Raw genomic sequence first — 15,969 nt, forward strand, 5'->3', positions numbered from 1 at the left:
TGGAGTACATAGCTCTAACCAAAAGAGGGCTCTATCAACAGGACATAAAAAATCTCTAAGACAACGGGCTAGGGAGAGGGGCACAGCGCTCAACCACAGCAGCGGACCACCATGAAAAGGGGCTGGAGAGACGCACCACCCACCCAAAATCTCAGGATTGAGGATTGTGCCTAGAAATCCACTTGCCAAATCCACAAATGCACCAAACAGACTGACAAAAGATAAAACCCACCCATTCTGCCAAACAGTGAAAAAAATCTATTCCTAAATCTAGCTCCACTCATGTACCCTAGTTCTTCTCATCATCCCAAGTTCCAAGAGACTTCCACAGTCACATCCAACGCTGGACACTTACTTGCTACCATTAAACATCTTGTTCAGGGCGTCTCTTGATATAATGTGACCACAGACCAACTTCATGGGTGGATTGCTATCTGTTGTTTGCTGACGAAGGATTGGACAGGCAAATATAGAGTGATACCAGCACTTTTTACCAAGGTCCACTTCAATCTGCTCAAAGAGAAAGAAACCAGAGCGAGTTACGGTTCAGAAAGCCATCTACGCATCAACATATCACTGAGCAGCAGGCACTCCCAGGCACTCCATCAGACCCCTGTTCTTGGGGGAACCTCCTCCAGTAGTGGACTCAGGCAGGCAGTCTGAGGAGTCAGTCTGTCTACAGCGCTCCACCTCTGAGCACATCCCCATCCTAAACACTCTTGAAAACCCATCAGGAGAAGGAGCATAGCCCCCAGAAGCCCGGCACACTTAGCCAGATGATAAAATGCAAAATGGTGACCTTTAAGGACAATCTACACACAGCTCACTTCTCACTTCAGACCAAGTTTCCCACGTTTTGTAATGGTCCAGAGAAACTGCCTGAAACAGGGTGTTAAGGGTTGGGGATGCGGCTCCGAGGTAGAGCACCCCTGGGTTCCAGGCCTGGTACTGGAAAAAGAAACCAAAACAGCTGCGGAGCATCGAGCAAAGCAACAGGCCCCTGATGGAGGCTGCAGAGCCCTGCAAGGCTGCCCACGGAACGGGACCCGCAGGCCCCCCTCCAGTGCCTGTCCAGCCCTGGGCAGCCTCTGGTCCCAGTCCAGGCTGCTCTGCTGTGTGGGCACTGGCCTAGCTGGGAGGCTGCAGCATGAGCAGGCTCAGCCCTGCCCCCTCGCTTTCTGAGCACAGGGACTGGAAGGCGTCGGTGCTTCTAATCACAAGCCTTTAAGCAGCTGGGCAACCGACAGGCTGGTGGGCTGGCTGGAGAGCAGGCCCCGCAGAAAGGTGCGATGCACATTTTAGGTCCCTGCAGGGTCTGGACACCACCGGGAAGGAAGGACAAGTTCAGGCCAGCCTTGGTGGCGACTGTTGAGGAAGCAGCCGCGACACCCTAGGCCTATGCTGAAGCTGTACCACAGCTGCCCACCCCCTCCTCTGCATATGCTGGGTCTGGGGCTGAGGTGGCCGGACAGAGGCACGGCCTGGTGTGCATGCTGCTGGTCATTCTGTGGTGGTCCTCATCTCCATTTTTCATTTACACTTTATTTTCCACAGTGCTGGAGAGCAAACCTAGGGCCTCACACACGCTCGTCGAGGGCTCTGCCACTGACCTACAGCCCCATAGACATTTTTAAAAAACCAACAACTGTCAGATGGCCACAGCAGTATTTCCCAGTTGAAAGGCAAAATGGACATTTAATACCCCTGGAACCCACAGCCCCTCCAGGAGGGCAGTCAGCGCCCACAAGCGGCACTCACGGGGAGCTCGTCCTTCTGATTCCACACGCCGGTGCACTGCCTCTGCTCGATCACCGCCTTGATGTTGATCAGCGCTGGCAGCGCCACGCAGCCCGCCGAGAAGCTGGGGGGGGGGGGGGGGAGCATCAGCTGCAGGTGCTGGGCTGGTCCTGGGAGACCCAGGCCCTGGCCACTGGACAGCACGCAGAGCCTCCACCTGTCAGGGCCAAGCCCAGCCTCTCCCACTATAAGAAAGTACCTGCCTTTCTCCCACCTCCCGACTCACTGTGTGTCTCCCACAGCCACTGAGAACCAGCCCTGTCCAAGAACAGACCCCACCTCATTAACATGGGAGAAATGAAGCCTTACATCTACTATTTTAAAATTCTCATTTTCTGAAAGGGCCCCCGTTTTCTCAATGCCTAGAGAAACAAAGCTTCTGTCCACGAGAAGAAGCAGCAGCACTGGCACCCATGCTGAGGGAGGGTCAAGAAAGGTGGGAAGCGTCCAGTCAGAGAGGGCCAATCGGGACAGGAACCGAGGGCCTCACCCTCCAATCGCATATCTCAGCCCCTGCTTCAAGGGGGAGGGACGTCCACTTGGTCCCCCTGGCCTCTCCTGCTTTCCCCCTCCCACACGCCCAGGACACTATCATTCACTTCCCTGGAAAAGGCTGCGAGGCAAGCTTCCTAGAGGAAGCTCAGCCAATTGGGAGCCTTTACAGCACACTATTGGTCACAGCAAGTTGTCATGCTTGCCAAGACCCGACTAAAGAGGCTCTGCTGAACAGTCACTAGTGGCACTTTTTCTTCCGAGGCTCCTCCTAGACCTGGAGCTCCTTCCGGGTGGAAGCACCACTTCTCAGACCTGAGAGTCCCTTCTCAGGGCTGTCCCTAGTCAGCCCAGGCTCCTCCCATGAAGAAGCCTGTCAACTTAGGACACTCCTGCGGCCACCACAGCCCAGGCTCCTGGGGCGCAGGCATTGACACACCTTCCTCGCATGCCAACCCAGTCAACTTCCTGTGCACACCCCACTTTAGCACCTGCTCAGGGGACCCCAATGGACAACAGCACCACAGGCACCAGGGCCAGAGACACCACCCGTCTCCTGTGCCAGCATGGAGCCCAGGGAAAGGAAGGCAGTGGCACGGTGCCCAAACTGCACCCAGGGGCTGGCACATACCAGGGGCTCAAACCCTGTTGAATTAAGTGAACAGAGAGCTAAAGAGTTATTAAAACGGGTCCTTCAACTTTGGTTTCAGGATGCTTTTACAGGCTTAAATATGAAGGATCTCAAAGAGGTCTGGTTTTTGTGGGTAACATCTATGATTTAATGTATTAGAATTTAAAACAAATGAAAGGAACTTATTCACTTAACAATTTCACCCTACCTCATGATGAGTAACGCCCTCACGACAACACCTGCTCCTCCAGCCGGAGGGTGTGCTGAGCAGAGAGCTCCGCTCTCCCACTCCCGCTCTGCAGCCTGCCCCCGGAAGGAGGCCGCCGGCTGCAGGAAGTCCCAATATACAGCACCTGACTGCCTTCTAGATACCTGGCTACTCTTAAGCACAATATGAAAGCTCAGCAGGCTTCTCAGGGTGGCTGCAAAGTGGAATCTGGAAGCTGACCCCTGAGGGTTCTGTACTCTGCTGCCCTGAAATCTACTGGTCCTTCACACTCTGAATGACGCTCCTACCTGTGTGTGATTTTCCTAACATCATGCTAATTACGACCTTCCCAATGCCTCGCTCCATTACATAATGTCCCCAAACTCTTGTTAACACCACCAGCACCCCAACAGCCTCTGTGCTGGGGAGCTGGCGACCTCACGCCAAGGGCACTAGTATTGGAGACTTTCTAATCCAGCTTCAAGTCCTCAACTTTACATCATGGCAAAGACACTGTTTGCTGTTATCTTGGACACACGGGCCTCCTGCACTCACTTGGAGAGTGTAAGGAACAGTGGTTGTCAGGGATTCTTTTTTCTTTTAAAGGATTCTTTTTCTGTTGTTGTTGTTATTTTTATGCGGTGCTGGGCATCAAACCCAGTGCCAGGCAAGAGCGGTACAGTGAGCCACAGCCCTGGCCCTGGCGGTCAGTGGTTCTCTAACTCCAACTGCACACAGGGAGGCAGGAAGCTCAAGTGCTTTATGCCACCTTCCCAGTCCACCACCCAGAACACTGAGCAGACGTGCGCTCAAAGTCGGGACTGAGTTAGGCGGACCACCCTTAACGTGTGGTCAAGTGCACTAAGTATGGCCAGCACCTCTCAGCCTGTGCATGGCTAGACTGTCCCCAGGTAACCCACCACCGTTTCTGCATGATCTGCGCAAACCTCAGCAGTGGAAGAGACCCCCAAGGTTCCCACTCCATTCTGGAAACTGCTGCCTAAAGCCACACCCCTGTCAAATGGCTCAGCCCCTTGGCTCCAGTCAACACGACAAGCCGAAGGGGCTGCCTGAGGGGGGCAGCACATAGCTCCATACCTGACGCTGAGAGGGGACTCCACAGAGAGCCCCAGGAGGGCGCAGGCGTCCCGTGTGAAGATGTCACAGATGTCGGCCCACTGGTTTGCGTCAAGCAGGTGCACGTATGGCGAGTTCTCGATCCCTTGTCTCAGGTACACGAGGCTACCCATTAACACCTGAATGTCTAAATGAGAAAGTGCTGCAGTCTGCAGGTGCGGGCAACAGGCTGAGGCAAGGGCAGCCACCCAGCTGACCCCGCCTGAAACAACGTGAGGCCCACAGCTGGGCCTGGCCGCAGAGCCCAACCTGCAGCCCAACTCCTGCTCCCACACAGGCATGGCATAATATCACTCCCCAAGAGTGACTTCGACGTCGTGAAGGAGCCGCCACATGTCCTGGGCACAGGCAGCCGGAACTCCCAGGCCACACACAGGGAGCAATGGCTGCCGACGGCTCTGTACATGGGCAGTGAGGCCAGGTGAGGTGGGCAGGTGCTCCCCGTCCCACCAGGCTGAGGGATCCCCAGCTGCCCTGCCTCCCAAAGTTGCCCCTACAGATGGTGGAATGTTCAGTCTCACTGGAGTCAGCTGAAGCTTTTTTGAAGAAGTAACTCATCTGCAATCCTTTTAGTTTATTAGCAAATGCATACACTAGACCTCATGGAGACCACCCCTTCTGCTCCAGTGGTGACAACAGACCTGTTCCAAACACGGAGAACACCTGGCTCGAGACTCACCTTTTTGATGATTTAGGGCAAATGGCTGAAAATTTTTAGCATACTGCAATGCCTCTCGCTGATTTGTAGTTCCACCCATCAACAAGCTAATGAAGTACAGTCGGTGCAGCTTGAACTCCAGGGAGCTGTTCTGCGCTATGAGCATTTCTCGGTTTGACACTGCCCACCTGAGGAAAGAGCAGAGTCGAGATGGTCAGGAACATGGGGAGCTGCCACCAAGCTGCCTGAAAGCTAGCGTGTCTGGCTGCCCCCTGGTGGAAGGCTGGGGCAGCACCACCCGCACCAAAGGCCAGAGGAGGAGGTTAAGCTGGATAATCACAGCAAGTTTCCCACCAGGACAAGGACCACATCATCACAGAGACATCTGGGTGTGAGCAGGACCATGCCCTGAGCAGGGATCCCCAGGAAATCCTCCCTCCATGCCTGGATCCTCTTTCCCTGTGAAGATGGCCTGCTGACAGACCAAGGAACCACTTACTCCTGAACTTCCACTTTCATTAGCTAAAGACGGTGCCACTCACCCTGGGACTAACAGCAGCAGGCAGGCATTTGTCCCCAGGGTCCTCCCCACACCTTAGGAACTAACACTACACAGATAGTGTGATCTTCCCCATGCCCAAGAGACCTGTGCAGACCTGGTGTCACCAAGGGAAAGAAGAGTACCCAGTTCTGAGCTGTCCAATGGGGCGACCTACACCTCAAGGCACAAACAGCCTAAATAACCCCTGCACTGGGACCACCATGACAGCAGGGCGGCCACACGCAGAGAAGGACCCCAGCCGCTTGTTCACAGTCTGACTCCCCAAACACACCCGAGGATAGAAGCGGCCGGTATCGTATTCTTTGATTTGATTTTCAGCTGGACAAATACTCCCCACCTGACCCAATTCATCAGTCAATGCAATGTGAACTGAGTATGAATCAAAATCTGTGTTAACTCCACAAAACACCAGAGATCAATGTTCCAAGTTCTTCACGGTCAGCGGACAGGACTCACACTGGACCACCCAGACCACCCTTCCCAAGGTCTGCACAGGCACTTCTCAGTGACCTACAGGTGACCCACATCTCAGAGTCACATCACAAAGCTTCTGGCTTCAAAGTCAAACTGGGTTTTAAGCATTAACGGTCTGGATTTTGGAAGTACCTATTCACTTACCTCTAGGATCCTGGGCACCAACCTGGCCCTCCCAGCAGCCGTCCTCTGTGAACACTAGCCCCTAGCACGAGCACCAGTGTGCTGGCTGGGGTGGCCTCCTTCCTGTCTGTCCCTGATGAGGACAGCACCACATCCACATAAGGTCACTCAGCCAAAGCTCACTCCACACCCTCAACTCCTGCAAGCATGAACACCCTCTCCTCTCTCTCTGATTGGGGTCTACACATGCAGGAGGTTAGAAAGTCAAGCAAGGGATCTGGATAGCAACTACGAATTTTAATAAGAATGAAAGCCAACAGAAAAAAGGCAAAGCCCATAAATAAGCAGTTCACAAAAGAAAATAACCTCATTTTCACAGGAAAATGTTCATGATACCATGTTAAAGGAGGAAAAAGTAACTTTTAGCTAGCACCCCCCCCCCACCTCGCGTTGTGGTGTCAAGGATTGAACCCAGGGCCCTGCACACCTGCACATCCTAGGTACATGTCTACCACAGAGTTGCACCCGCCCCCAACCCCTCTTCTTTTTAATTATTTAATTTGAGACAAGGTCTCCCAAGGTTGCTGAGACCGGCCCTGAACTTTTGATCCTCCTGCCTCAGCCTCCCTAGCCGCTGGGATTACAGGCATGCAGCACCATGCCTGGCTTTCGTTACCAGGAACTTTAGCAGTAGTTCCTTGGACAGTGGATTTCCAGCTTTATCATCAACTGCTGCGGTACGGCCTGACAGCCATGTGCACTGTCAGCCCAGCACGGGGCCCACCCAGGACCACGGGTTCCTGAACAGTCTGTGCTGGTGTCTCCCGAGTTCTCTACAGTGAAATGTTACCTTTACATTTGAGAAAGTAGTACCTTGGTAAGCTCTTGTCTAAGTAAGATTTCTTCACTAACAGTAATTACAGACTATTTTTCCTAAAAGTAATTCAAGCTTTTCAAGCTATAAACATGCAAATCTTTTTTGAAACTTGCTGAGGCATTTAGATAATGTAATTCCTAATTTATTATTTGAATTTGTTTATACATTTTCAAATTATGTCACCAACAAATAATCAGAATAAAGGGAATGTTAAATCCTCCCTCTGCTCTTCAAGAAATGTTTAGAAAACTAAATAGAAACCCATTTCAAAAACAACATCACAAAACCCAACACTCACACAACCAGGTCTACACCATATTCCCCAGTGCTGGGGAATAAACCCAGGGCCTCACACTGACCACCGGGCAACACTGGCCACGTCCCCAGCCCCTGGCCTCTTGGTCAAGTCAGACTACTCTGAAAGGCTTCTTCGTGCTACTTCTGAATACTTGTAAGACTGGGGTCTGCAAAGCAAAGGGACTTCTAAGCTTCTCCCTTCCTAGCAAAGTGTTTTTCCTAAGCTAAGGATGATGTGATCCACTTTTACCTCTTTCTGGTCACGGTCCTCCCAACCCCCAGAATTGTACCCGTGGACTCATGTTGGGACTTCTTAACCTCAATTCCTGGGCCACAGTTGACTGGACAGTAGGCAGAGGCTGCGTCTCACAGCCACGCCCTGCGCTGCCTCTGGCCAGCTCATCCACCTGGCCCTGCTTTGCCCCTCCCATCGACGCCCTTTCACATCCACTTCTGGAATCTGGTGCAGGTTCCAAGCAGCATTGTCACACGCATTAGCTGCCTCCCCAGGTAGCACAACACTGTCAGCTCACGCTGACACCTGAGCCAGCTGGGCCATCTGTCACTGGCAGTGACGCTCTAACATTCCTGCAGTGGTGTCTTCTCAACAGGGAAACTGACTTCGGCACTGTGGCCTGAATGTCAGACTGGAATTTGTTTTTTAAAAGTCTCCAGCCCAAAGTAGAAGTAAATGCTCCACTTAGGAAGGAGCAGCTCCCGCTCTGCGGGGCCTAGAGGGCCCCGAGGCAGGCTACGCACACTCCCCAGCCGGTCGGGCCATGTCCTGCAGCACTGGCGGGCGTCATTTTCAGACCCAGGGGTACTCTACCACTGAGCTACACCTATAGCCCTCTTTAAGTTTGATTTTGAGACAAGGTCTCGCTCAGTTGCCCAGTCTGGCCTCAGACTAGAGATCCTTCTGCCTCAGCCTCCCAATTTGCTGGGATTACAGGTGAGGGCCATCACACTGGCTACTTTCTAATTACAGGGCTGTAAAATAAAACAAGGAAGAGCAGGTGACAGGAAGCCAAGCTCAGCCTTCGACACCTACAACATCAGTTATTGGGCCCTTTTATTGAAAAGTCTGCCGGCACTGCTCCAGAACAGCACCGTAACCTCCTCAGATAATTCCTGTCAGTGACCAGTTCTTAAAGGAGCATCAAGAGGTACAGTAGTTGTGAACAAAGCTCCATGACCCAACGTCTGCACTCTCCACGGTCACTCTGTCCCAGGAGCCACTTACACACCTCCCCAGAAGGCTGGCTCAGAGTCCAGCACCCTGTGGGGGCTCAAACACCCTGTCACACAGCTTGAGCAAGGGGGGTCGTCAGAAGGGGTCCCACAGAGGGTGGAGCACCAAGGACCCAGGGAACCTCTCACACAGTTCAGACCAGCTGAGCACATTCCTATTCTATATCCCCGTATTTCACTGGTTAAAACAAAGAACTCTCCACAGATCTCTCTGACGTCTACCCCAGGTAAGACAAACACATCTAAACATGTCTAAAGTGCTTTCTAATTTAATTTTCTTACAGTTCTTTCAAAGTATCCAAAAGAAGGCAAATTCAGTAACTCACTCCAGGGCAGGTCTCAGAACTCTGACTTTTAAAGCTTCTAATATCCGATTTAACTCCACAAACGGTTCTTTCTGACTTGGGTCTACAGAAAGACCAGATTCCTGAAAAACAGAAAGAGTGTTTGTTAGCAGGAATCAGGATGAAAGCAGCGTAGTGCGTACACTCCAGATCACAGATAGCTGACAGCTCCTGGGACAGGTGTCTCCATGGTGGAGACTAATGGTGGCCGTCACTCTGCCCACCGTGCTGCAAGGGGCACCTGTGGCTTCACAGGAAGGAGGCTGTGAGACAGCAGTGCTGGAGGGGTAGCTGCCACCCTCGAGGGCTGAGGACAACTGAGAAGCAGCTAGGTCACGAGGCCTGGGAGCTTCAGGGAAGGCGGAGCACATGCTGTGCACTCCTCACTGCCTCCCACTCTGCGTAAGGAAAATAAACTTCATGTTTTTCTAAGCCACTGTTGTTCGGGTCTTTATTATTTGAAAATAAACTTAATCCTCAATGATATAATTTACTATAATAAATTTATAGACACACAAACAAAATCCCAAAAAGTTCAGAGAAAGATTCGAGTTATCATTTATTTGAATTGTTTAAAATAGAAAAGGCTTAGATTATAGTTCAGTTTGTAGACTGGCTTTAAGTTACTCAGTCCTGTTGGCCCTTCATTTCTCTAAACAGAGGGAGACAACACATGGGGGCCTACCACAGTTTCTAGTCCCTCACCAAGACCCTGTCCCGCCCTGGGCAAGCTCCCTCTTTCTCCAGGCCTCGCCCCCCACATCTGCAGACCCTGGCCCCCCATCTGCAGACCCCGGCCAACCATCTCCAGACCCCGGCCCCCCATCTGCAGACTTCCAACAACAGTCCCCACTTCCTGGGGCTCAGAGAGCAGGAAAGGCAGGGCGGGGCCTGAGGAGCCCTCAACCCGGGCAGCGGCTGCTGCTGGGACTTGGGACGGCAGGGCACTGGTGAATCATCCCAAGAGCCAAGGCCCACCTCTAATAAGAGAAAGGGCAAACATCACGCACCCGAAGTAAACTTTACTTTGGAATTCGTTTGATAAACAAACAACCTTAAGCGGGGCCAGATGAGGAAACAAGCCATGCTTCTGTCCAGGCCGCCTCTCTGCTGCACAATCTCCCTAGCTACAGAGGACTAGGGAAAGCAGTCTCTATTGATCCCTTGGCTCAGGGCCTGGGACCAGCCTTCTGGGCAAGAGTGGGGGAAGAATGGAGGCCCTGAGTTTTAGGACTAAGATTGGCACCACTAAAAAAAAAAAATTTACCTGTAAAATGAGGTCCAGCCTCATTTTAAAATCTATCAACAGCCTGCAGAAGACTCGACCCCCACTCTGCAAACAGCACCACCCAGGGGCTCCCCCGCAGACACGCTGATACCTGGCAGAGCTCCTCGGCCACGTCCAGCATCCCCTGCCGGAAGAAGTGCTCCACCATGACCTCATTGAGGAGCCGCTGGCTGTCGGCCTGCCAGCAGCCGTCGATCCCCACACTGCTGATGTCAGAATCGAAATTCTGGGAAAAGAAAAGGGGGTCATGAGTCCTGACCAATTCACCCACCCACCAAAAATGGTCTCCGCTCCCCTCTAAAGTTTCCCAGTAAGTACCAATCCTAACTTATTAGACACCACCGCAGAAGGCACTCTCCTGGGCCTCTTTCTAACACCCGTCACTCTCATGGGACTGCTAACAATTCACACCCCCGCTGGCAAAGGCACGGGGAGACAAGAGCTGGAGCTTCAGGGCTTGCTGTGCAGCGCCGCACGCCCAGGTCTGAGCAGCACACTGGAGACCCTGACAACAACACTAAGGCAGACTGGCGACTGTCAGGCACATACTCAGTGAACACAAAATGAAACTGACACTGACACTACAACCCAGAACGCCCATCAGGACTTGTGGCCTGAACCCAACCAGCTCAACCACTAATAAATCAAAGTTCTCCACCATTTTTCCTTTTTTGGTTACCAGAGATTGAATCTAGGTGCACTCTACCACTGAGCCACACGCCCAGCCCTTTTTATATTTTATTTTGAGCCAGGGTCTCACTAAGTTGCCCAGGCCGCCTCCAGCTTGCGATCCTCCTGCTTCAGCCTCCTGAGTCGTAGGAATCACAGAGGCACATCACCGTGCCTGGCTGCCACTTCAGAGCACTAAAGAACGATGACTGACACACCCAGGGCACAACGTGAAACCGTGTACATACAAAGAGCCAAGAACATCTCCACACATACAGCAGGAGGTGACCAACAGACACCAACGCCAAAGTGACAGAGATGCTGGAGTCACCAGGACTTCAGACCATTACAAAAATGGTCTAAGAATAATAAGGGCCACACTCTTGAGGCAAACGGAAGAACTAAAGATACAGTGAACAGAATAAAAACTCACTGGATAGATTCAAATAGAACAAAATCGCAGCGCAAAATGTCAGTGAAGGACATTGGAAACCACCCAATCGGAACAGAAAACAAGATTTAAAAAAAAAAAATGAACACAGCCTCAACAACTGGTGGGAAAATACAAGAGCTAACAGTCGTGTCATCACTGAGCCAAAGGAGAGGAGAAACGGTGCTGTGGAAAGGAGAGCTGGAGAAGAGCCCAAGTGCACAGACCAAACCTCCCGATGAAGAGGCCCGAGAACTCCAGAGGACAGGTTCACAGAAATCTTACCCAGACACCTCTCATTCCACCTCTGAAACGTAAGGACTGAAAAGCAAAACTCAACAGAACCTGCAAGCAGCTACAGAAAGCAGCGAATGACTCCAGTGATCACAGACTTCTGCACCACCACAGAAACCAGAGTCCAGGAGAGAGACAACATCTTTCAGACTCCAGAAGAGCAGAGCAGTATCCCAGAGTTCTGCACCAGCAAGTGCAGCCTTCAGGAGTGAAGAGGACAGACAGACACTCTCAGGGGAAGGAGAACCCGGCCTGTGGCGGGCAGCCTGGTTCTGCAAGAACTGCTCAAGTGCATTGTGGGACAGAAGGACAGCGAGCTGATCTCTCTGAAGGAGAAGCAAATCTACACCATGGTCTGAAAGTTGCCTTTGTCATAGGCATTACCCCCTAATAAGCCTCTAGAACTTGCTTTGTTAAAAAAGCACATAAATTCAATTAGACAAGATGTTTAGGTGTAAGTGAAATTACAATGCTCAAATACAGGCTGACCAGATGAGAACAGGTAGGAAGTAACTGGCAATGCCACCACAAACAGCCCACTGTTTATAATCGCCACAATGCAGAAGAGCGCTCCTCTCCAAAATTTAGCAAATTTTTCTTCTCCCTAAAGAGCTCTCTACCCTGTTTTTAGAATCACTAAAATTACTGTCAGTCTGAATTTTTATTCTCTCTGATTACAGACATCTTTCTTGGCCTAATACCAAACCTAAACAACAGAAATACTACCAAGTACCTCGATGCTGAAGCAGTGATGTCCATGTGTATACGTAACTGTTCCATAACACCTGGAAACACGGCTTGTGTAAGACGCTGGAGTCTCACTTCTGCTTATCAGACTCTGCCTGATGAAGAGTTGACCGCACAACAGTTCATCAATACTCTAAGCAAGTTGGACTACCTTTGTTCTGATGACTAACACACTGCACATTCTGGCCCTCCTGATCCTACTGCCCAGAGGGTAATGTGTGCTATTATGTGCTCTCATGCTTTACTCACAAAGAGGCAATCAATGAATACAGGACAGGCCTGGGTCTCTAAAGAGGGCAGAGCTGACCGTAAACTCAGGACTCTTCCCTCAGTGCTCCAGACGAGAACCCTCGAGACTAAGCTCCCTTGCTAATTTGTTAAACGGATTCAACCCAAACACAACCTACAGGTTTCCACTGCTCACTTAACGATTATTCCTCAGCCTCATCAGCCCCCAACAAACATGTCCAGTACTTTTTCCTCAGGAAAGAAAGCAACTTCAGAAGAATCCCTTCCTAAGACAGCTTTACATGGCAGCATGAACCAAGTCGGGACCTCGACAGCTCCTGTGACAGCTTCTGCTCACATCAGACAAAAGAATCCTCGTCTCAGGCTGGGACTGTGGCTCAGCAGTAAAGTGCTCGCCTAGCATGTGCAAGGCCCTGGGTTCGATCCTCAGCACCACATATAAATAAATATAGTTATTGTGTCCAACTACAACTAAAAAATAGATATTAAAAAAAACTGAAGCTAAGATCATTGGAAGAAGCCGAGAGCCCACAGCTCCCACTTCTGCTCCAAACGCAGGCTCCCAGAGTGGCGTCAGGCGGGCAACGCGTTCTGCATCGTTGCTAGGTGACCAGACTCATCTGCCAGGCTGCTAAGGAAACCAGCAGCACCACAGACCCGCCAGGAGGTGGCTGACGCTGAGAATACCTGCTGTTACTAGCATCTTCTGTTTTGTTATATTTTTTCCTTTCACATTTTTAAAACAAAGCAAAGTCTGGCACAATGTTCTTAAATGGTCAGGTTAAGACTCAAGTAAGACACGGCTGCCCCTGCAGTCTCAACCCCTCAGCACATGCTCCACAAGATAGCTGCTCCACCTAGCGGCAGAGAACTGCTCAGACCATGGAGTTGCATTTTTTGATAATTAATTCCCTCCTCCAGCAGGAGCGGCTCTGCCCCGGCCATGCTGATTCTCCAGTAAAACACACTGCTCAGAGGGGATAGCTGGGTGAGCACATCTCCCAAGCACATCACCCCTGGCATGTTATTCCACACCCCTGAGCCTGGTTTCCCCTATTTGAGGAGGAAATGGCCTACCAGCACTATGGGGAAAGAACCAACCCGAGGACAGTTCCTGGTCCACCCTGCACAGCACGGCCCACCCTGGGGCGTGATGGCCGCCTTCTCCCTGCCGCTGATCACTCCTTCTTTCCAGTCCTCAACTGCTTTTACAGTTCACTCTCTTTTCCTCTGGTCTCCTGTTGGATCAAACCCACACCTGCTGGGCTTTCCACCATCTGCCGTCCCCCAGCCTGAGGTGTCCCTACCCCTAGTAGGAGCAGCCCCCATCAGGCCAAGCTGTGAATGCTTAGGCGCTGTTCTGTCCCTTCTCAGTCCTGAAGAAGGTCACCCCCACTGCTGCTCTGAACGACACCCCCCCTTCCCAGTCGGACACTCCACAAGCCCTAGATGACCCTAGACGGCCCAAGAGCCCTTCCTTCCCGTGCGCCCTCAGAGTTCTCCAGTGCCTGGTGTGTGCGAAAAGCACTCAAGTGCACACGGCCAGGCCAGCCTGAAACCCTACATGGACACACTGCTTTAGCTTTTCACCAAACCGCGGATTTTAGACATTTTGACACCCTAGTATTATTATTTTATCACATAAATACATACCTGGAAGTCTGCAGCAGTAACTATTTTTATTGGCTTTTCTTAGGAAATAAAAAGCCAGTGACAAATTTAAAACAGTGAATAAGTGCCCTAAACAGGACAGAATTCTAGATTATCTACAAACAGGGAAGGCAGTTAAAAACAGTCCAACATATTGTTTTTACAAGTATTGTCGTGGTATCCAAGGGCTGATATTCTTTATTTATAATAATGCTCATACTACGGGCATATGAAACAGTCAACATGTTAAAGCAGAACTCTTCAAAAAAATTTTTATTTATTTTTTAGTTGTAGTTGGACACAATACCTTTACTTGTTTATTTTTATGTGGTGCTGAGGGTTGAACCCAGGGCCTTGCATGTGCTAGGCGAGTGCCCTAGTGCTGAGCCACAACCCCAGCCCCACAATTTTTTAGGTTCATGATAACCTAAAACCTATAAAATGTCTTGGCTAACACCACAGACTTCTTTTTTGCTTACATTTGGAGAAGAACTAGAGAACTTAAATACCCAAGAAGCCTTAAAATATTAAAGGAAAAAATTACCATTTAGCATGTCAAAAAATTACTCCCTAGTTCCTTCCCCCAGCAGCCTGCTCAGGCGGAGAAGAGCCCTAGCCCAGAGACCACATGACCACAGCAGCTTCTGGCAGGGGGCTGGCCTTGGAAGCCAGTCCGGAGAAGGCAAGACCACCACTCCAGCCCACGGCCTGAGCAGGGAGGCTGGTATGGGCACGGAGGTGACCCACAGCCTGAGCCTCCCTTACACCCCCACGCTCCTGCACACCTCATGCACAGCTGCTCCAAGCCCTTCTCAAGGGCCACTTTCTCTCCTCTAAGCTGTCACAGGTCCCTACTCTTCAAATCTAGAAATACTTCCTGACTTCCTGGCCACTGGCAGAGTTTAACAGAGTGATTTTCACTTTAGACTGGTTACTATCAATATGCTTTAAGAAACAAAGGCCAGCCTGCTCAGGGAGAGCGCCGGCCTGCCGCCTGTCATCTGGAGAGGGCGGGGCCCTCCTAAGCTGCTGGACAGCACTCTGGCCTGTCTGCAGGTCCTGGACCAGTCTGCCACCAGCCTCGGGCCACATGGCTTCGGCTCATCACCGATTCAGGGTCCACCCAGCCTTCACAACAGCTGCCCAGCTGCACAAACTAACAGGCTTGAGCAAGAGCCCGGGGAGTCTCTGGTGACAAGGCCTACACAGAATTCCCCCTGTATGCAGAAGCTTCAGGAGGGAGACAACTTCCCCCTCAGCCAAGCCAGACAGGATCAGGAACACAGGGAAGAGCGCCCTGAAAGGAGGAGCAGGACCCCCCTTTGCGCGTCTGGACCACCCCCCAGCGCCCCTGAGAGCACCCGCTAAATCCAGAGTTCCAGGCGGGCTGGGGCGGGGGCACCGTGAGGCACTGGGTTCCATCCTCAGCACCGCATAAGAATACATACTGAAGGTATTGTGTCCATCTGCAACTACAGACATTAAAGGAAAAAAGGTGATATGTGATAGATGAGAAGAACCCAGGCCACCTAGAAGTTGCATTTAGAGGAACATGGAGCAAGTCTGAAAGAACTGTAAAAGAATTACAGCTACTTGAAAAAGTCCTTATAATTTCCAAGTACATGCAAAAAAAAAGTTCTCAAAGGAGGAAGAGCAGATTATGTAATCAGGAACACTGCCTCAAACACCCGCCCCTCAAAAAATGGGAACGCAGTCGACCACTTCAAATGTGTCCCCTGGTGCACAGAGAGAGACTTCCGTTCTCGTCACCAGGCACATCTAAATGTCACC

The 15,969-nt window shown here is 51.2% G+C and overlaps 1 protein-coding gene across 1 annotated transcript in view; it reads right to left on the reverse strand.

Annotated features, from left to right (window-relative positions):
- Rmnd5a (required for meiotic nuclear division 5 homolog A) overlaps window positions 1-15,969 on the reverse strand; it is a 32,248-nt gene that overhangs the window by 4,915 nt on the left and 11,364 nt on the right. The window contains exons 3-8 of the mRNA XM_027948880.2: window positions 10,231-10,365; window positions 8,834-8,934; window positions 4,945-5,111; window positions 4,227-4,392; window positions 1,759-1,861; window positions 356-510 (exon numbers count right to left, since the gene is read on the reverse strand). Coding sequence (XP_027804681.1) covers window positions 356-510; window positions 1,759-1,861; window positions 4,227-4,392; window positions 4,945-5,111; window positions 8,834-8,934; window positions 10,231-10,365 — 827 coding nt within the window. The remainder of the gene's footprint in view (window positions 1-355; window positions 511-1,758; window positions 1,862-4,226; window positions 4,393-4,944; window positions 5,112-8,833; window positions 8,935-10,230; window positions 10,366-15,969) is intronic.

The sequence above is a fragment of the Marmota flaviventris genome, chromosome 14 (genome assembly GCF_047511675.1).
Source record: "Marmota flaviventris isolate mMarFla1 chromosome 14, mMarFla1.hap1, whole genome shotgun sequence".
NCBI lineage: Eukaryota > Metazoa > Chordata > Mammalia > Rodentia > Sciuridae > Marmota > Marmota flaviventris.